Source organism: Armigeres subalbatus, chromosome 3 (genome assembly GCF_024139115.2).
Source record: "Armigeres subalbatus isolate Guangzhou_Male chromosome 3, GZ_Asu_2, whole genome shotgun sequence".
NCBI lineage: Eukaryota > Metazoa > Arthropoda > Insecta > Diptera > Culicidae > Armigeres > Armigeres subalbatus.
In genome coordinates, this window is record NC_085141.1 from 127,262,041 (window position 1) to 127,284,666 (window position 22,626).

Consider the following 22,626-nt stretch of genomic DNA (forward strand, 5'->3'; position numbering starts at 1 on the left):
GCAAACGGTCGCCTTGGGAGGGCTTGCTTACGGATGCATGCAGCCAGTGCTGTCCTACACTTTGCGTAAAAAAATCTGCTCTTTGACTTTACTCCATCTAAACGACTTTATAATCTTAACTAAGCAAGTTTAACCAATAATCCATCTATTTTCAGTTCATAAATGTCATGTTAAACTGTCAAAAAATGCACGTCAGAGCGTGCTCTGAAAAATGCTTTTTATAGAAGCATGATAGAGCCCACTGTCAAACCCCACCACATGCTTGGCATGCCCCACAATTCACAGTGGCCAGGAAAGAGGTCACTAAATCCTTGGACATAGTATTTTCTACATAAAACCGCAAAATTCATTTTTTTTGAATAATTTTGTCTTTTCTTAAGTAGTTCTATTTTAAGATTGTTTATTCCCCTCCGAATGATTGAGGAGAGATCGAATATAACTTTTACTTATGTTTCCCCTCTCTTAAAACTCGGTGGACAAGTTTGATTATTATGCAAGACAACTCGAAATTTATTTTGGTTATCAAAACATTGCTAAAGAAAACTGTCGAGTGTCGATTCTCAATTGATTCATTTATGTTTTATTTCATACCTCCTTCATCATCCAAAGTTCAGGCCTAAATTCCTTCAAATATCCCAACTAATCAAATGGTTTTAAATATAAAATTGTCATAAATATAAACATGAACAATGCATAGCATGGTGTGACTTCAATCTAAAAAAAAAACTTCAGTCTAAAAAATCTCAATTTAAATTGATCGCATCACACTTCAATTTTAAGACAGGCTTGTTTTTTTGCCTTTCTCGTATTTTTTTTTCTTACACCCAATTCTGTATAAGAACCTACCAAAATCTGTATGAGAACTGAGGATATGCAAAAACGCTAGATTCTTATACAAATATTGTATGAGTCCTGAAAATTTTGCAAGCTTTTTTACAATATTTGTTTGTGAGCTTACATATTTCATGAGAATGTAACAAATTCGCATATGTCCAGTTCTTATACAGAAAATCTAGCAGTCGCTGGGGTATAAACATGTGCTGCGTTGCACCTTTCGGAAAACATGAAATGATTTGATTAATTTTAATTGGAATTTGTGTCTTAACAAAGCGAGATGGGACTGGCTTTTGGATTCTTACATACCTTTTGAGTTATGAAACGTCTAAAATAGGTTAATAAATCCGATCATAATTACAGCCATTGCTACAAATCCATTTCCAATTCAAATCATTTCAGTGTCATTAGAATATTGTGTTCCATTGGTTAACATTCAATCTAAAAGGTGATTTAAAAATGATCATTGCATTTGATAAAAATGTTAACAAGCAACAATACGAAAGGTGAAAAGATGAACAGTTTGACCTCGCCCTACTAGAGAATATATACAAAAAGTGATCGAAAGTCTTCTGTTTTGAAAATTATCCAGACTAACCAGTCAGTCGAAATTTTCCACGGCATCGTCGTCGGGTCCACTCTGAAGGCAACCAACTGTTCGGCGCAAACATCACTCGCACAAATTTACACGCAATTCGTCATAAATAACACCGCTCACAAGCGCGTAACAAGTGTTCCCCCGTACAGCTCAGCTGAAAATGAGCGAGTTTCCTTTCAAAATAAACAATCGCGCGGAAAAGAAAAACGACGACGACGCCATCCATCATCGTCGTCGACTTGCTTGCGACGCAATGTGGGGATCATCGCTGGAGAGCTACCGTAGCCACCCGGTGCGGTGGTGGTAAACGGGCGGGAATGTTGGAATATTTATTTTTACAACATGACGACGCTCCCTCGCGCTCTGCCGCGGATCGGATCCCCACAGCTCTTGAACCTCCAAAAGTGCGCATGCACCACTGCCGATGTGTTTTTCTAATCAAAACCTCGCTCGTCCGTGTGTCTATGCGCGTCGAGAGCGCAACAAGTGATCTTCCCAAAACGAAAATTGATCACTTTGGCAGACGTCGTTTGTGGTTGGATCCAATTAGGAAATTGAGTTATATTTTGAACAGATGATTTTATTCCTTATTCGGTTAACCAGAGTTCGTTCCTTTCTCGGAGTTCATTACTGGAGTCTTTATTTCGGATCGCGGCCCTACACCGCCACTCAGTTTCGCCCAGCGCCCAGCAAGTGCTAATGAGTGTTAATGATCGTTAACAATAGCTCCCGGAGGCGCTAATAAGATGTTTGGCCAGTTCCCATAACGTACACAGTCCAATATGTTTACTCAACTAATTGAGGCTATTGTGCCGAGCGACGAATTTGTGAAGATCTCTCAATTGCTACCACGCCGCCACTCGCGGTAGTGATTGCAATTAGCTACGCCCATCCATCTGTTGTGATGGTTTTCTATTCGGAGTTGTCACACAAAGCACCGAATCGCACTCCACGTTGACAAAAGTGGACGCGTAGTTTGCTTTCTGTATTCCGAAGAAAGCCCTCCAGGTGACAGTGACATTCCTTTTCACTCAAGATCACTATCTCGGGGGATGCTGAATCAAACTCCAGTTCCAGCGACCGACCGAATGGTTCGGCTTGTACCTGACCTGATGGCTGACGACAACGTGACGACGACGGTGTGAAAAGACACGACACACATCCCAGAACGAAGCCCAACTGTCAATTACGTTCTTAAATCTTATCTTAATCTGATGGCAACATTCTCATATGTAACCTTGCTCGTAGATTAAGGCCCGGGCATTCGTCGCGTTGCCTTTTGTTCCCGGTTTCGTCTCGCGCTTCCCGAAATCCTCGGAGTCGGAAGACAGCCAACACGATCCAACGGTATCAAGAAGAGCACGTAAACTCCTCACTTCTGATGATTTCATTTAGCGCTCGCGCGGCTAACGCTGGAAATCGGCTGACTAGGTGTCCCCTGAACGAGGGGTAGCCGCGCTCTCGACTCGTCTAACAAGCTCCTCACCCGATCCAAACGACATACCGAGAATTATTGTTAAGGGATAACCCGACGCGGTGGACATCGACTCGTACACACTCACATATGAATGCACGCAGAATCAAATCTATAAATTTAATACCTTTATTTTGACACTTTTATTCTTGTGGCAGAGTGGCCTCCACGCCGAACTGAACTGCCGTAGCTCGCTTGTCTTTTTTCACGCGCTCTGATGCTTGTCATTCCGCGCCACCGGCCGCCACCTCTGTCCACCTATGTCGATATTTTATTTTTATTATATAAACATTTTCTTTATCTTCTATAAATTTTATTGTTGATCACTGTCCGCCTGTCGTTCCCTGTCCCTCTCCTCGGTCACAGGGAGACTGAATCTGAATACCGTCTCCCAACAGCAGCGGTGCATGGCTCTGCTCCAGGCGAGCGCTTGACAGTTACATATCTTCCCGCAACGCAACGAAGCATATGGTTTGGAAGGAGGTGTTTGTTTTATCCCGCTTGTGTCCCCTCGACTCGCGGACCAACGACGGGAGATTAGATCGGAATCTGGGCAATCGATCGATAGAGGTCGATCGATTGGGGACGCAAAATAATGACGATGGAAGTTCCGTGTGCCGTATGGCAAGCGCGGTGATGAATAGGAGGATGATCGAGTTCCAATGACAATCATCTCAGTAGGAAAGCTAATCATTATGAACATTTCGAATCACTCTACGATGCGATCTAGTGCGGGATCGTAACTCAGTTGTTTAATCATGTTGGTGATTGATTATTTATTAGTTGGTCATCACGATCTGGAATAATAATTATGACGAATTCTTTCAGGATCATTTTTCTCAATTGAACTCAAGTCATTATATATTGCTTTAATATAAATATAAATCATCCGATTATTTCCGAAGTTATTTTACGACAGTCATAATTCCTCGTGCTGTAGTTATGCTCAAAATAGATGGCGATTATATGCAATAATAGTTTATGATGGAGCTAGACGAGAAAGTGTTAACCCCGCGTACTATATAATGGATAACGAGCCGCGACAACGACGCGAATAACACTTCCGAAAATGGAAGCAAAAGAACCGGCAATTACCACCGCTCTTGCTCGTTCTCCCGCTGCATTTAATGGAAATAAATAGCGTTCTATTTAAGGTTACTTCGAACGGTCTCGTACACGTCTAAACAGGGCCACAGCACCCAATGCAATGTTTACAAACCGTTCGGCGGCCGTAACACGCTGACACAGTGACCATATCAGGCAGACGCGACGCGCGTCGTTCACTTTCACGGCTCCACACGCCTGAGAATTGCTCTAAATTAATGCCATGTCAAGTGTCAATTGTTTAATAACATTTAATTAATTAATTTCACCGCGCATAGTTCTTGCCGTGCTTCGATCGTTTCTCATGGAGTTTTTTGCTTTTATTTGTTTCTTTTCCGACAGGTGGCGTTGCCCCTGGACCACCAGCAGCTGCCATGATCATGGAAGGGCTTGAAACCTTGGTTGCGCCTCCGCATCACACATTCCTCCTGACCGAATCAGCGGCTGCGGCGCACTTTAACGTGCTCAGCTTCGACACCTGCGGACTGTTCAAGACAGCCGCCACGACGACATCGTTGGGCCTCAACAACAACAACTCGACGACGCCCAACAACAATCACCATCACCTGTACCACCCATATCACCACCAGACCCACACGGCCGCCACTCATCACTCTCAGACGGCCACTCATCATCACAGCCACCACCCGACAACGGCTCAAACGTCCACCGCCTCCTCCAACTCGACATCGACGGCAGCCTCCTGCTCCACCTCCTCATCCTCCATCACAACACACACCACATCCACCTCAACCTCTTCCACCAATCCCAGCAACTCCCACCACCCGCACCTGAGCCTCCTGAGCACCACCTCCACCAGCGGTCATCATTCCTCGGACTCAAATCTGCACCAGTCGGCCGAGGACCAGTCGCAATCCCAAGGGGACGCTCAAACCGGCGATCTCAACACCCCCGTCACAACCTCCGGCGACATCCCGTCCTTCTTCGGACCGTCAACCGTCGTCGAACCACCACCCATCACAGGTAAGTGACTCCGGCCCATTTCTCCACCTTCTGCACGCCATTATCTTTACGCGTCCGATTAATGACAAAGTGCCACCCCCTATCAATTAACGGAGTCCACCTCCCCCGGGAAAGATTAATCAACATTAGCTCGGTTTGCTACTGGTGGCCTGTCTGCACCCTTGTGTGTGCGTGCGCACCGATGGCAGCAGAACCATTGAGTGCTCACCCGCGATAGAGGCGCTAATCCGACAATCACGCTCGCTGGCCGCCCTGCCGCCTCTTCGCGATGGGTCTTAAACCGCACCGCGCGAGGGCTCTTCTGCACTTCGTGACTGATCCTCCTCGTCGGTCGGGGCGAGTGAGCGAGCGCGCGTGAACGCAAACACGCGGGAGCATTCCGAGATAATGCCAAAAGCTAATAAATAATAAATGCCCTCTTGCTTTGCTACTGCGCTACCGCGCGCACGCCCCGCCGTTGTTCGGCATTTCGCCCGACCCGACCCCCTCACGCCAGCTACCGATGCTGGGGCGCATAAATCTTAGAATGTCCTAAAAAGCGACTCCGGCGCCAACATTGTAACTGCATGGATGGATAAACACACTGTCTGTCTTCTTGATCTAGCGCTCGAACTAGATCCTTGCGTGCCAATAAATTTGCCAAATTAGTTGCGCTGTGCATTGCGCCCTACGAGCCGCAAGCAACTGGTTTGTTATTAAAATATAAATATGACTTGTTTGAAGACAACAAACAGAATAAGAAAGCCGTGCGGCGGCGATAAATTTCCCACCCTCGTCGGCAGCCCGCCCCTTCAGAGTCGCTCGAGCTGCTGTGCGTCGAGTTGGCAACCGTAAATTGGTTGGAAAAGTGCGAGATTCCAGAGCGCGCTTGGTAGTTTTAGTTAATCGGCACAGAGCAATAAAGTCCGCGTCCGATCCGATTCGAGAAGTGTCGACCCCAACAGCCCAAACGGCAGCTCGCTCGGAAGGGCATTCCCTCACTTGGAGTGCGGTTCGATGCCGTCACCAACAGGCCACTTTGAGAAAATGCCAAATTTGCGCGAACGCCGCCGCACCGCACCGAGAGCGTGTGATCAGAAAATTGCAATTGAGTGCCGCCGCCGGGGGACGACAGCCGAGAATGATGCGTTCTTTGAACCGTTGGACCCATCATCGTGCAATGATTCCTACCGCAAGGCGGTCCGTTCGTGATTTTAGATGCAGATGTTCTGCGTGGTTATGCAATCCCCAGCAGCTGACTGAAGGGTGACTTGATTTTCGGGGAACTTGTTGTCATTTTAACGTTGGGCTTCAGTTTGATATCGCTATGAGGGGTTATCACCAGGGTTCGTACTTTACGTTTCGATGTGACGAAATCAAGCGTTTTTCCGGTCGGAGGAGAATCTTTTTTCGTAGTTTTTAGTGAAAAACATCTTTCTCCCACCCGTCTTTTCTCTAGAGCGAAAGTGGAAAATAAGTGAAAATCGTGTCTACTTGATGAAATCTTTTTTCGTTAATCACTTTTACCTACGCCTCATTCACTTTTCGCGAAATTTTTCGGTAAGTAATTACAAAAAAAAATATGACCGCAACGGGATTAGAACCTAGAACATCAACAAAAATGGCGATGGGATGCTGTCGCTATAGCCATACAACCACATTGACTGCATGTAGAGATTAGGTTGTTTGTTCCATAAAGGCTACTCTTTTTGCAATTGGTGATAGCATGAAAAGGAATAAAGAAATGAGAAAATGAGCAAATCAACTTTTTGCTGCACTGGTAGTGAAAGAGAAATGGTTATCTCTCATCAGACCTTTCTACTTTTCCCGCAAACCGATTTCTCGCAAACAAACTCGTGAGAATGAGTAAGAATTACGATCCCTGGTCATCACAGTTCGGGGACACTCTGCTATTTGGGCCTACATGATTTTGTGAACAACCATTGGCCAGCAAATTCCTTGTAAAACGAGCACTTTCTGATGAAATCATGACATGCAACCGGCAAAATAAGCTTTCATCTATCAGATAGGGGAATGAGAAATCATGCACGTTCGAATGGCAAAGTTGCCCCAAGTTATTGATTGTCACTGTAACAATTTTCAAAGGTTATCAGAAAACGCTTTTTATCCTAAATACCCGAGAATTACTCTCAAAACTCCAATGCCTTAAGCACAAAACTAACTACAGAGCCAGCTTTTTTCTGTTAGATGCATATTTTAGATGCTTTATTAGCAATTGATTTTTATTCTGTAGAACCCTTTGATTCTTAATCATACTGGGAATTCATTTTGAAATGAAAACATGGAATTCTTGAAGCACCTGTGATTCTCGTTCGTTGATTTTGAATGATTTTTCTTTTGAGAATTTTTCTAAATGTATTGTAAAAATAGCTAAATGAATATATTTTTTGAGTTTAAAAGAGATTCGATTTTTATGGGGATTTGACTTAAATAATGTTTGTATGTATTCGTTGATGGAAACTTGTGGAGTTATTTGTTGCATATGGTAAGTTATGACACGAAAGACACGATTTTACGCGCACTAAATGTGTTTCTGCAAAATTTAAGCACCTGCTAATCAAAGCAGAACTTTCTTTTTTGCAAAACTACCGTTCTAATAGATGGGAGCTCAAAATATCCCACGCACACTAATTGATTTTTTTCAAATTGGAACAGATTTTTTTTTTTTTTTGAGGAAATATCCGGCTGAATGGGCGTGCTAAATGTTTTCGCAAGTAATTTTTGCTATTTGGATCCGATTTTTATTATTTTAAAATCGTAAAACTTTCAAAAACACCACGTTTTGAAGTGCACCAAATGATTTCTGCAGAAATTTTCTTTATCGCAAAAATGTTTGACCCAATCGAGGCTCCAAATGACGATATGATGCGACGCGCACTAACTGATTCCTACTATCGAAACAGAATTTTCTTTTTAACGAAAATACGACCCAATTGACGTGCGATGTGCTTCGCACATTAAATGATTTCTGCAACATCGAAACAAAAAAATCTCCGTACTCAATCGATGTGCCAAATGACAGTGCGTGCCGAATCGTGACTTTTATCAATCAAAACAGATCCGTTTTTAGAAAAAAAAAATTTTTACCCAAACCGCGTACAAAACGACAGCACGATCGGACGCGCTCTGCAATATCGGAGCAACATTTTCTTTTTCACAAAACTCCCGACTCGATCGGCATGCCAAACCACAACACGATCCGACGTGTACTAATGGGTTTCTGCTATTCGAATTAGAATTTGATTGTTCATGAATTGCAAAACATTCTATCCATACGGTGTTTTAAATGAAAATATGATTAAACGCGCACTAAAAAAAGGGGACATGAGCTACTAATAACGATATTCGCATCGGTTCTTTTTGAACTTCTTCCCGAACATATTTGGTACATAGCTGTCAAATTGTACGGATTTTGCAATGACATTGCGCTCCTAGCCTATCCCAACTAGCAAAAAATGTTCGACCAGTGATAACAGTGTTTCGGAGCAGAATTTTCTTTTCTGCACGTGTCAAAAAGTAATAGGATGTGCACTAATTGGTTTCTGATATTCGAAGCAGAATTTTCTTCTTCGTAGATTGCAAAACGACTCGATCGGCGTGCCAAATGACAGTATGATCAGACGCCCACAAAAAATAAACCAAAAGGTTATGAATTACAAAAAATAACTGTCGATTTGATTCTTAATGTTCTTTTTCTCAAGCATGTTGGATACATAATTTCCAAATCGTATAGAATTTGCATTGCCAATCCGTGGTGCAAACTACTATACGGGCCGAGGCTGATTTCTGCTACTCGCTGAAATCTTTTTTTTTTTATTTCGGAAAATAAACTAAACTCAATCGACTTGCCAAACGACAACACTCTGACTTTTTGATTTATGATTAGTTTTGGGGTAGGTCGTTTGGCGAAAATGAAAATACTTGGTTGAATAGCACGTTAGACCGGAAATCATCTAACCGTATTCCATTTGGCAGAACTGGACATTCTGAATTTGGCAGAACTGGACAGGCTGAAACAGTTATTAGACCGGAAACGGTTTGGAAAGGGACATTTGGCGGAAAAAGCCATTTGCTTGGCCATTTGGCTTTAGCTTTAGCTTAGCTTTGATTGACTACAAATATCTATGATTGCAATCACGATCGATTTCCGTGAAATTGCAAAAAAATGTTTGATCGACTGGGATTGTTCAAACACTCTCAGTGTGCAAGTTTCAGTGACCTAAATGTTCAATTGATCAATAAAGACGCCGGGCACGTCCTTGTCATTAGTAAGGAAGAAGGAATGAATATTAGTTATTGGTTTTTGCTATTTGAAGACCGTGTTAACCTCCACATCTCCACAAAAATTCTGAATAGATTATTAGTTCGTTGGTAGACACCGTTAAATCCGAATTCACTCTGATACGTGATGCTAAAGTATCTCTTTTTTCTACACAATGGTGCGAACTACCGGCAAGCAAGTGCACACTGTGCTCACCCCTGGCCATTTAACAAATTCCGTTTGGCCGAACAGGGCATTTGGCTGAAAAAGTCTTATGGCCAGAAATGCCGTTTGGTCAAAATGGTTGTTGGCAGAAAAGAATCATCTATCCGAACTAGTTATACGGCCGAAAATGTCGTTTGGCCAAACTATAGTGAATGTGAAAAGTGTCAACTGATGTTTTATAAGCATATGAAACATCTGACTTTTCACTCTATATTTCCCGCTTTTCACTTTTCGCAGTAACAAGTGAAAAGTGAGAAAAAAGGAGTGAGAAGTGAAACGTCTCACTTCACACTTCTCCCTGTGCAAAGTGAGGAATAAGGGTTGAGGAGTAAGGAGTCTCATTTCTAACCTCTCACTTCTCATTCTTCATTTCTCACTTCTCACTGTGATATATAAGAAGTGAAAAATTAAGAATGAGAATTTTGAAATGGGACGTCTCACTTCTCAATCCTCTTTTCTCACTTTTCACTTCTTACTGTGAAAAGTTAGAAATGAGGAGTTATGTTTCACTTCTGAAAAGAGGAAGTGATAAATGAGAAGTGGGATGTCTGAGGACGAAGTAAGCAATGAGGAGAGAAAAGCCGGATGTCTTACTTCTCACTTCTGACATTTTATTTCTCGCTTTCTACTATTCACCTGCTTCTCCTCAATCCTTATTCTTACTTCTCACGGCAATAAGTTAGAAATAACAAATGAGATGTGAAACGTTTCATTTCTTTTTTCGCATCTCTTACTTGTTACTTCTCACTTCTTATATCACACCTCTCAATATGAGAAATGAGATGTGAAAATTGAAAAGTAATTTAGATTACTTCTCACGTCTCATTAAAATCTTTCTTCCTCACGTCTAATTTCTCACTTCTTACTTCTCATTTTTCAGTTCTCAATTACCATTATTTGCTTGGTTTCACATTTACTATTGATGGCCAAACGACTCGTTCGATCATATGGCCCGTAAAGCGAACAAAATGTACGGTCGAATGACCTGTTCGGTCAAATCACATTTTCAGCGCATGTGCAATTCGGCCAAATCTCATTATCGACCAGGTCGATTCGAAACTGACGATTCTGCAGCCCATTCTGAGATTCCGGTATTCAGAGCGATTTCAAAATATCGGCTTGGAGAGCCTCAGAATGGATTTCAGAGCTACGTCTTCGACTGGAATTCTGAACTCGAAATCGACTTTTACAATTCACTAAAGGTTACTGGAAAAAGTAATAAAAGTAATAAAAAAAGTAATAAATTTTCTGGACTGGAGTTAGTCACCAAGGTTTTTCGATCGGTAATCAGATTACTTGATATTCCGAATAGACTCGCTTTTTATATTTTGTGAATAAGATTTCAGAAAAAAAAAATCCGCGATTCTAAAATTATTTACAGTGTTTTGTTATTACAAAAATTGAGAAAAACATCAATGTTACGATTTTCAACAAATCTCGGGTACTTATTCAAAAGGACGTATGTGATTTTGTAAACAAAGATTCAAACGTCGATTTGTCCAATCTGATGGCACTCCCACGCAAACCAACACCGCCAACAGGTAGCCGAAGGCTTCCCCTACCTGTCTGTGGTGATGGTTTGCATGGGAGTGCCTTCAGATTGGACAAATCGACGTTTGAATCTTTGTTTACAAAATCACATACGTCCTTTTGAATAAGTACCCGAGAAATGTCTGACACAACTTGATCTCAGGAAGAACCCTAAGCCATTCAATGGATTGCACAAGAGTGACATTGAAGCTCTTGCAATTCGAGTTAGTAAAAAATAAAAAATGTAGGAAAAATGGGAGCTCAAAAAACAATTAATTCAAATGTTACCGGAATTTGGATGAATTGTAACTTTTGGTTAGGTTTGATTGACTCGTCAGTTTTTTTTGCCATGAAAACAACGATTATTAGATTTGCATCCAACGTTTCGCTTCGTTTGGAAAATTCTTCAGGAAATCAATTTGATATGTTACATAGAACAAAAAGGCGTAACAAATTGAATCCATGAAAAAGCCGCCATACGATGCGGGGAAGATATTTGGCCGAAAAGGACATTTGGCCGAACAGATCATTTGGCTGAATGAGAAACGTCTCACTAACCACTTCGCACTATTCCCTTTTCACGTGAGACCATTCGGCCAAATGTCCTATTCGGCCGAATGTCCTATTCGACCAAGTGACCTATTTGGCCAAATGTCCTATTCGGCCAAATGGTATATTCTGCCAAACAACTTTCGGCCTAGTGGCCTTGGGCCAAATGCCATTCGACTGAACGGTATTCGGCAAAACGGTCTTTCCTCCCGAAACGAACCACTTGAGCTTCTGTAGGAATAAAGGATTTTTGATTTAATTCCACTATTGATTGGAGGATTTCTGGACATTCAAAGATACTTTTGGATTTCCGACGGAATTCTTGAATACCAAAGGTGATTGTCAAAATACCTGAGATTCATAAATTTCAAATTCTAGATTAAAAAAAAACTAAATTGTAGATCTGTGGTTTGGCAATCACTTTCAAAGGAAGATCCATTAATTAATCATTTGAATGAAACGTTTCAGCCTTTTCAACATGTCCTGCCACCTTCAGATTTAAGAGTCTTCATAAAAAAATTAAATTTTGTTGTTTGTTGTTGTTTTTTCTTTTTTTCTTTTAACGATTCATTATGGTTCCGAAGGTAGTCAAATTGCTTGAGATCGAAATCATTGTTGCACTTTTTGTAAGGATTGATTATGATCTTGGACGAATCAATTTCTCAAGTTTTTTTATTATCTGGAGGATTAGAGAAAAATTTTGATTTCTTTTAATTAAACGAAAACCAACGGGATTCGGTCAATTCATAAAATTCATAATAATCATGATTTCATTTATTCATGCAATAAAAATACAAGAAGTAGAACTTCATCGAATGAACAACCGAATGTTGTTCTTTTACTAATTCAACTTATGGGTTTTCTATACATATAAGTACTCATTTATGCTATTATGATCTCTAGAGAAGAAAAAACACGCCAGCATTGTTTCTATCATACTGTTAACGAAATTCAACAAAGCAAATTCGACGATAAATCATTTCGAGTATAAACATAAAAGCCGAAAACACTCGCATAGAGAATTGAATGAAGAGCTCGGACAGCGTCATATGATTTATCACAACAAACAGCACATAATTGTTGAAATGGCCCCAGATTTGAGTCTTATCGCTATTACATTGCTGTCCCTCTACACGGTAAGCGTCATGTGTTGAATGTTTTTCATCCTTGGCTGTTCCGTATACTGAAAAGCCGATCGTTTCTCACTGTAATGAGATTTTATGGCGTTGAAATATTAAAACAAAGTTGCTAGTTTCAGTACCGATCGGGAAACATAGATGCAATTCCGTTCCTTGAAACGGAGTCATTAGAATCATTGTTCCGCGATGTAAGCAATGGTGTAATCCAGGTGTGGTCGATTATTCGCTTCACACTCCCCGTCGTCGGGAGGTTATCTACCTGTCTGGTTGGCAGTCCTGGTTTGACACTGTGTCACGTCCTGACTCATCAGCCATCTATCAGTAGCACTGCAACGTACCGGCGCACTGTCGAGCCAAGGCTCATCGCGATTGAGATGCTTGCACTGTGCTCCCCGCCTCTCGCGGTTGCGGTCATCAGAAATGATTGAATACGTTCCTAAAGTGACAGCATATTAAAAACGGGCATAAATTAGAATCCCAATCATCGGTGCTACAGTGGGGTGTAAAATTCGAGAACTGCCTATGCGATTGCGAATTCTGTTCAGATGTCCAATGTATCGCTCCCCAGTGTAGGGCCCATGACAATCCATCCCGGCCGGCGGTGTTGTCAGCGCTGGTATCACCGTTCCGGGAGTGGATGATGACGATGATGATGCGAATGCACTTTTCATTATTCGACTTCGACTACTCACAACAGAACGGAAGAGGTGCGTTCCGAGTCGTGATGATCTTCCTCCTCCTTCAAGTTCATAGAGATCTGTCGAGAGAGGTCCAGACACAATAAGTGATTCTTCCTCTGCCCTCTCGGATTCCCGCCTTTGCTGCAAACAATCAGACGAAAGCCCACCGTAAAACCTGTTTGCCGTCGTATCACCCAAGACACCGAGGCCAAGACTGTACGCTCCACACCCTACTAAGCCATCAACAGTGCTCGCTCGCTCGCGCGCGCCCTGCTCGGAACGATCCAAACCCCACCGCGCGCGCGGAAACAAGAACAAGAAAAAGGGAACAAAATATTAAAAATACACCACCCCGAGTGGAAAGAAGAACCTCTTAAGAGCCATACAGAAGAACGTCCCGGCGATAAAGAGTGTAAGAAGTGACTCGCACTCGGCTGTCGCACCTTTGCGCAGGGTTGCCAGCAGTTTTAGAATTTCTTTTAAAAAAATGCGATCTTTCAAGGAACATTTATGACGATAAAGCTAAACATTTTCGTTATATTCATTCTAACATTCTAACATCAAACTGTTCAAGATAATTTAAAAAGAAAGATTTTGAATTTTTTTCTCCAAAATGTTTGATGTCAAACTGCGATGCCATTTTTTTAATTTTTCGTACGCTTACTACAATTATATCAATAGTTCTTTGGAGCTTCAGTTTTGAAAAATTCTCTTTTTCAAGACTTATTACTGTACTGTAATAAATAAAAATGTCTTGATCATAGTTAGAAATCAAGTTTAATTCTAAAACAAGTAGGAACCACAAAAGAGTCAAAAGAGATATAGTTTTCAAAAATCTTAAAATTCACTGTTGAATAATTCATTATAGCAGCTTTTTTTCTCGTATACTTTACAATATGTTTTTGAAAAACTAATGGCAACCCTCAGCAGCCAGGCATCATCATCGCCGAAGACAACGACGGAAGAGAATGATCCCTGGCATGCCCGGTCCAAATATACACACACTTAGCCATACTCGGTCCGAATCTTACCTCGTTCATCAGCATAATTTATGAATTAATTCTCAAGACACACTCCAGTTACGAGCGGGGCGGCAGCAGGCAGCAGCAGCGCGAGAGGTCCCGCTTTGGCACATAATTCTCTGTCACACACGCACTCGCTGTGGCCCTCCCTCAGCTCTACCTCCCGCTTCGTGATCTAGACCGAGAACTATTAATAGACTTTCGTTTCATAACCATAACTCATCTCGGAATCCCCACACCTTCCCAGCAGAAATCCATTTCTCAAACCCGCTTCGCTCGACAAAACAACGAAGAAATGTCACAATCCGCACGCAGCTTAGACATTCCACACAAGCCCTCGTCCGCGATAATTGGAACGGGACGACCTCGCACTCACCGGTCATCAGAACGGCTTAGCCGCCGCCACCGCCGCCGTTGAATCCGAAAAACACCAGCAGAGACCCGTGATTATCGCCTCAAAACAAACGCCTTCGAATGCGGTAATGGTGCGAGATCCACCACCAAGCATGCCCCCAACTCGAACGCTCAGTGATGGACAGATTTTTAAATTAGTCTCTACCCGACATAATTATGACACTAATTCCCGACACCCCCTCTTCTCTGTGGCGGCGGGCGGGCGATGCGGCTATCGGCCGCCCGTACGCTGACGGACAACCATCAGCTCGTCAAATGCCCAACTAGCCCCCCAATTTTTTTGCCCGTCTTTCTCTCTCGATCGAGCGGCAATAGGTGACGCGGGCACCGCTGCTGATGGGCATTTCCGGCCGATCGATGATCCCGGGCGTCGACCATCATCAAAGACCCTCTAGGCGAATCCAATAATCGCGCGCGCTCGGAGGTTTCGATTTAAATCGACATCATCATCAAAACATTGCCCGGTCCGGCTCGGGAGGTTTGCGTGCGTCGTCGTCTTTGGCTGGGATCCGCACAGTTATAGCGTTGTTGGGGGAAGGGAGGTTAGGAAGAAATATCGAAAACATAAATTACACTATCAGCATAAATTAAAAGCCTCGGCGCGAGAATGGGTCGTCGTCGTCGTCGTCGCCGGGCCGATCGACTCTCAATGAATACCTACGATCGAGTGGTGACTCGGTTAGGAACGATCGGATGCGATCGTAGCGAGGTTGGCCGTTTGCAATAAATATGATCTTCTGCTATAGAGAAGCTTTTCGATGTGTAGGTAACCTACATAAGTCAAGTTCTACCTGATGGTTTTGAATTGGACAATTGGAATCATTTTGAGTCCCTCGATTGAATTTAAAGATTTGAATTCGAAAAATATGTTTAAAAAATATTCTAAATATTAAACATTATTTCTGAAATAACTTTTTTGTATTATATTTGCCGGAGAATTTTAAAACAAGGTTCTGTTAAAAAAAACAATAAATGTACTTGAACGCGCATTATCCCGTAAAGCACACAAAAGTAAATATCAATGCTTGGTGTTCAATACTGATGATTAATTTTGGGGCTGGCTCAACCTTAATCCATTTCACGAATTTATGTGCAGTGTAGGACAGCTCCCATTCATCTTTTCCTTACCTACTTAACAAGAACGACCTTCTGCGCATCTCATCAACCTACAAAATCGCCCTATTATGAGAACCAAAACACGGCCACCATTCCACTGAGCCCCGCAGACAGTTCGGATCATAAAACTCCCAACCTTTCGCTTCCCGAATGACGAGAACCACCAGCTCAGTCCCCCTGTCGCTGTCTCGGGTGGAACCTAATTAGAACCCTGCGCTTTTTTTTTAATTACCGCTTTGACTGATTTATTCTCAATGCTGCACCCGCGATCAGACTCAGCCCGGTAGCTGCAATTTTCTGTCTCCTCCCCTAGAAGTCCCCACAATAATAATAATAATAATAATCATCATAGTCATTGCCGTCGATCGTTGTCGATGGGAAGTTTCTGCTACAACACTCATCCCGGGTTTTAGTGGACAAATTAAACATGTGCAGCAGCCTCTTCTAGATCACGTATCGCTTGACTCCCAGCTGTTTGACGACGTTGCTACTGCCGGACCTGCTGGCTGTCCTCTACAGCAGAAACGATACACAGTGTCCAATAATGATGATAAAAACAGAGGCAAAACTGGCTGCTTGAAGAGCATCGTTCATAACTTGCTTCCAATTCGGTCCGTTCCGTCTTAGTCTCTTATCTTGAAGTGTGAATAAGCACTTTTGGCTCGTTTGAGCTCGCCTAAGTTCTCTAAATTGATACGAAGGAAGTGACTGTTTAGCGAGTTGACGGCCGCACTCTTGCTCGCCACGGTTCTACAACATACTTTCGCCACCGAAAAGTACAAAGTACACAATCAATTAACTCTTAACATGCCACTAATTGAAGAGTTGCAGCGTCATTTACGCGCCTCTCGGCAGATTTGCTCTGTTGCGCTCGAGAAAACCACGACGACCGCGTTGAAGTGATTTTATGACCCTGTTATGCTAACAAGAGCACGACGTCACAGCCGATTCAGCGGTTCGTCGATGGAAAACTCAAAGCGCAGAAAAAAAATCGAACCAAATCAATAAAAACCAACCAAAGACAAGGCGTAAAAATCATGCACCGAGCGAGATTCAAATTTATTTTAATTTTATGCACCAAAACGGAAACAGAAATTCGAACGCTGTCAAATTAAAAATGACCCCCTCGCCCATTTCGTCTCCGCATCTCTGTGGAGAGCTTCACCATCACTGCGATTGTTATTTATAGGTGGCACTTTGTCTTAATTATAAATTTAAATGCGTTTGGAGGTTAGAACTCTGATGTATGCAACTCGTACGCGATACAAACTTTCCTTTTCGTTTCTCCCCGCACAGGATCGATCGAGTCGGACGATCTCTCGCTGGAACCGCAAGCCGTGTCCAGCCCGTGTGCAAGCCTTTGCAGCCCGACGAAGCAGGAGCGCAGCACACCGCAGTCCGTGGTCATCGAGGAAGAGACTAGCAACACCAGCAGCAACGCGATGTATCCCTCGTCATCGTCGCATCATCATACGGCGACCCAATCGTCGCACCACAGCAACAGTGCCAGCCAGGAGATGCATCACGATCACTCCACTGAGCACGAGGACAGCAAGATCTCCTACAGGGGAATCTTCACCACCACAGCTGGTCCCGGCATGGGACTCCAAACGGCAACAGGATCCCAACTGTCGATCATGTCCGGACAAATGTCTCCAACGTCCGGTCTGAGCGGATGGGGTCTCCCCAGTCCAGACAAGAGCCTATTTCAGCCACCCATGTTCGGACTGCTCGGCCCGGGCCCACAAAGCTCAGCCCAAGCTCACTTTGCCGTAACACAACAGTCCGCTGCTCAAACCCCGTCCCCAGCGGGTCATCATCAGCACTCCTCACACCACTACAGCACAGACGAACGAAGTCACCAATCCGTTGAACTTCTGGGTCTAAACATGGACTGTCCCAGTATAATTCTTAAGCAACCGCCCAGCTATGCCAGTTGCGTTTCATCGCTAGACATGCAGCAACAGCAAGCCCAAGAAATGCATCAGTACTCCCGCAGCCAAGCGCTTGGCATGGGTCAAACTCCCAAATATCAATGGCTTGACTCACCCGTAGAATACGGAAGTCCCCAACACAACGTTGTCATCCCTGGTCCCTCATCTTCTTCCTCCACCGGCATTATTCCCAAGCAGGAACCCTTCAGCTCGTCACAATGCCCGGACGTTAGTCAACTCAGTCAGCTTACGCCCCAACAGCAAGCGCAGTACGCAGTTCAACTAGCCGAGTACAACCCTTCCACCAGCAAAGGTCACGAAATTCTGAACCAAGTTTACCAGCAGTGTCCCATGCCATTGAAGCTAGTCCCAGTGAAGCCCCGGAAGTACCCCAACCGCCCCAGCAAAACCCCCGTTCATGAACGGCCCTACGCTTGTCCAGTGGAAAATTGTGACCGACGATTCTCGCGATCGGATGAACTCACCAGACATATCAGGATCCACACCGGCCAGAAGCCGTTCCAGTGTCGCATCTGCATGCGATCCTTTAGCCGATCGGATCACCTAACGACCCACATCCGGACACACACCGGCGAGAAACCCTTCTCCTGCGACATCTGTGGCCGAAAGTTCGCCCGATCAGACGAGAAGAAGCGTCACGCCAAGGTCCACCTGAAGCAGCGGATAAAGAAGGAGAAAAACAGCCACGGCAGCAGCAGTAGTGCAAACAACAATACCAGTAGCAGTAGTCATCATCAACATCAGCAGCAGCAACAGCAGCATCACCACCTGTCGGTTGCCCAGCAGCAACACCACCATCACCATCACGCGGCCAGTCTTCATCCACACCACCTCCTGCACGAAGACATCAACGGTATTCCGATCGTGTCCTCCTCCAGTGCGACCAGCTTGTAGACCGAACTTTCGTCGATAGACGTTATGCGTTTGAATGATCCCCAGATAAAGCTTGTTCACGACGATCCGTTCATGGGTTACATTGAAACAACTCCGACGCAGACTGACGCCGGCACAGCGGTTTCCATCCGCCGTCGTGCTCCGCTGGACTCGATTGCCGACGGCGATGACACTCCTTCCGCGGTGGATGACGATGTCGACGAAGACGTCGACGTTGGTGACGAAAGCAGTCGACATTCAGCACCGCCCACGACGCCACAAGCAGCCAACAGCAGTGCTGCCAGCACAAGTGACGTTAGAACTACAGCTGACCCCGCAGCAGCAACATCCGCTGTCGCCGCCGCCGTCGCCACCACAGCCGCCGATGCCAACGATCAATCAATAGTGATTGTTCTCTTGGTCGAGTAAGTAAGGAAGGGCGTATGCAGTAAGTTTTAGCCACTTTCAAAAACACTCCCGCCTCCCTCCAAAAGGTGCCAAAATGTCCCCGCCCACGATTATTGCTGTTAGCATAACCAAACCTGAACACGCAACCACAGATCGTAGAGGAAAACAAATAGTAATTGCCATTCAACGGCAATTCAATCATTCAATGCGCAAAATGTCACTCGACGAGAAAAGTGCACACAACAGTGAACAAAATCAAGGCAAACATACACAATTTGCAAGAACAAAACTTCAGCGGGCAAACACACCAATTTGTTGCTTGAAAAATCTCGTCCAAACGCGATGCTTTCATTTTGGCCAAACTTTAATCATTTTTAGAGCTCCAAAATGGTTTCGAAGTTCCTCATTTATCTTTTAACAATTTGAACAAAAACTGATCGAAAATTACAGCCGACATGAAGAAATCTAAGCAAAGTACCAAATCATTTGTGCTTTTAAAATTTCGCTAATAGTAATTGGATAATCGCTGATTGGAGCATGTTCCAATTAAAAGTAAACAAATGTTACATTTGAGTTCGCTAATGCTATCAGATGCGTTTAAATGCATTTTAGTATCTCGTTGGCAATCATTTGACGCTGCACTTGTAATTCAATTGGCGGATGGTATTTGCTAACTGGAACTTGAATTTGTGTAATTAGCGATTGAACAATGTACATTTGAATTCACGACTAACATTTTTCCTTCTCTTTAAAAAAAATAGAAAATAAACAGCAAAACAAAATAATGGGATCAGATTAGTGCAAATTCTTAAAGACGAGTGTGTTTGCTGAAACTGAACAAAATATCTAATTCCGAGTTCATACCAATTGGGTTTCAGTACAACCAGTGTTTGACAGTCTGACTCGAAACGAATTAATGTTTCTTCATGCCGAAACGATGCTAAGTGGTAAACAAAATCTACATCAAATTATTCAGTACAACTTTTAATATTTTCCAATCTCTTCACTATGCACGAATCAGCCTTTCATGCACATGAAAATTATCAATGTTGAATGTTTTCCTAAATTTATTGTAATCGATATCGATTTGATCTACGCAGTTCAATTTTCGAACCTCAAATCGACCGTCATCAAAACCCGACTAACCACCATATTGTATGTATTGCCCTTGATTTCACTTCACTCCGCCACCCACACGCACACACCCACAAACATCCGTCGATGTCTTCTTCGTTCGGACACAATCGACCCCGCACGTCTCTCGAGAGTCAAAACGATTTTCATAAACACAAAAAAAATTGTTCTATACTACAATTTTATCTCTGAACACTGTGATCTCAATTTATATGTAAAAGAGAACGAAATCTAGACTTTTAATAAGAGGAATTATTAGTACTGTAAAATGAGAGGAAACGCAAGAATTTAAATGATTGTAAAGAAAGCGCACGCAAACGTTGTATTTATAATCGAGCAAGGTAGTGCCGAACTGGCGATTTGACAAGAAGAAAAACTGTCCGTACTAATTGCGATGAAGTGTTATAAAATTATAAAAAAAAATTCAACTTAAATTAAGTGGAAGTTATTTTGTGATTTCTCTTGAATGCACAAGTGTCAAACGAGCACAAACTGCTATGCATCACTCCGATGCGAAGAGAAAGAGAAACTAGGAACTTCTTATAAAGAAAACAAATTGTACTAAATCTGTACTAAACGGGACATTATTAAAAATGATAACGACGTAGTTAGTGGATTTTTCTAAAATAATTAAAACTATTTAAAATATGTTACTGACACCCATAACATTGAACATAAATAAACAAACACAAAACGCAAAAATATACAATGCAAAGGTGACAATCGACGAAAAAAAGCACACAATGGTTGTCCTTTTGGCCTCGATTCGTTTCGCCAGTTTCCTAGAAGCTTCTTACGTTTCATAAGTCCTTTTATTTCGTCGTGTACAAATCCGAGCTAAAGCCAACCGCACACATGAATGCGCTGCCATATTAAGATACTTTGTTTTGCAATTTCTGTTATCATCCGAACTTTGTAAATTTCCAAAACAAGCTGAGGATAGAGCTTCCCCGGGTTCTGCCAGTGCCATGAGCAAATTCTCCTGCATAGATTACAATCTATTATTATTCTTGTTTTGCTATATTTTCCATGTTTTATATTTTATTTTATTTAGCTTGTCATTTCTTACAAGAATGAGATTCCACCGATTGGTTAGGACGCGAGCCCTCCTTCCGAAGGAGGTGGTAAACATTAAGTTTCAGTGCTAGTCCGAGTGCTTTTAGGTTATAAGACGTAAGGAAACTCATCCATCTGACCGAATTACTTCGATAGCCACAATTTAGTAAAAAAAATAACAGTACACAAAAATAGCCTATCGATACGAAACAGAGAAAGTCACTTGAAGCGAAAATTTAATAAAAATGTGTTTTAAGAATCGAACTTTTTGCAACTAATTTCGAAAAAAAAACTAATAACACAGTAAGGAACGAAAAGGCTTTAATTAATTAACAATAGTTGTTAAGCAAATGTTGAAAGTTTCGATGAAAATGAAGAAAAGGTTATTAAAATTTTACGGTTTTACCAAATAACACACATTTTTGTTATTTTTTTTATTGAATATCTTTTTGTTCCGATTTATTTATCTTCACCCGCCCTAAAGCTCTCCTAGAGTTTTCTTCGATGCTGTATTTATTCTTTTAACTCTTAATTGTAGAGCATAATTTCATACCTTTAAGGAACGATTTTTCAATAAACAGAGAATAAAGCATACATTCCACAAACATTCTTCAGTTGTTTTCTTTCATCTTCCCTTCAGTTTTTGTTGTGTCTGTCTTCTATTGTTGTATTTTTGTTTTATTCAATGCACATTTTCTCTTCTTTTGCAATGTTAAAAACTCAAGAGAAGCTTAATCTGCATGACGGTTTTGTAAGACAAATTAGTGGCAAAAGTGGTGGGAATCGAATCCCACGTTAAATATCAAAACTAGATCTTCCTGGGACATCTGCACATCAAACCTATCTCATTAGGCGAGCCAGTGTTTCCGAATCGGCTCATCCGCGAATCCAAGGTGCAAAGCTATGCTACAAAGTAGAAACCAAACGGTGCATTCAAAAATAAAAGAAGTAAACCAGGACCTGACATTTTCTTTCTAGTAGTGCAAGTAGTGGGGAACGCATGGTTTTAAAGCATGCACTGTGAGGGGGAAGAGCCAAGTGCGTGAAATATGGTTTTATCCATTTTGCGACGCGGTCGTTGCCACTTTACTAGACTAGGACACATTTTGGTCGAGTTAATTGCGTACGAATGTGAGAACGGAGAAGTATTGTAGTTGAAAAGGTAAATTTACAGGTTCATATGGCCTTAAACGTCTAACATTTATCAGCGACACTAGGTGAGACCCATCTGCCAAAACAACATTCACAAAAGTGTTACAAGTGGCCCTCA

The 22,626-nt window shown here is 42.6% G+C and overlaps 1 protein-coding gene across 1 annotated transcript in view; it reads left to right on the forward strand.

Moving 5' to 3' along the window:
• LOC134227232 (serine-rich adhesin for platelets-like) overlaps positions 1-20,328 on the forward strand; it is a 455,923-nt gene extending 435,595 nt beyond the window's left edge. Inside the window, exons 5-6 of the mRNA XM_062708581.1 lie at positions 4,353-4,994; positions 17,227-20,328. Of these exons, the coding sequence (XP_062564565.1) occupies positions 4,353-4,994; positions 17,227-18,779 (2,195 nt within the window). The 3' untranslated portion in view covers positions 18,780-20,328. The remainder of the gene's footprint in view (positions 1-4,352; positions 4,995-17,226) is intronic.
• Positions 20,329-22,626: the final 2,298 nt, after the last annotated feature.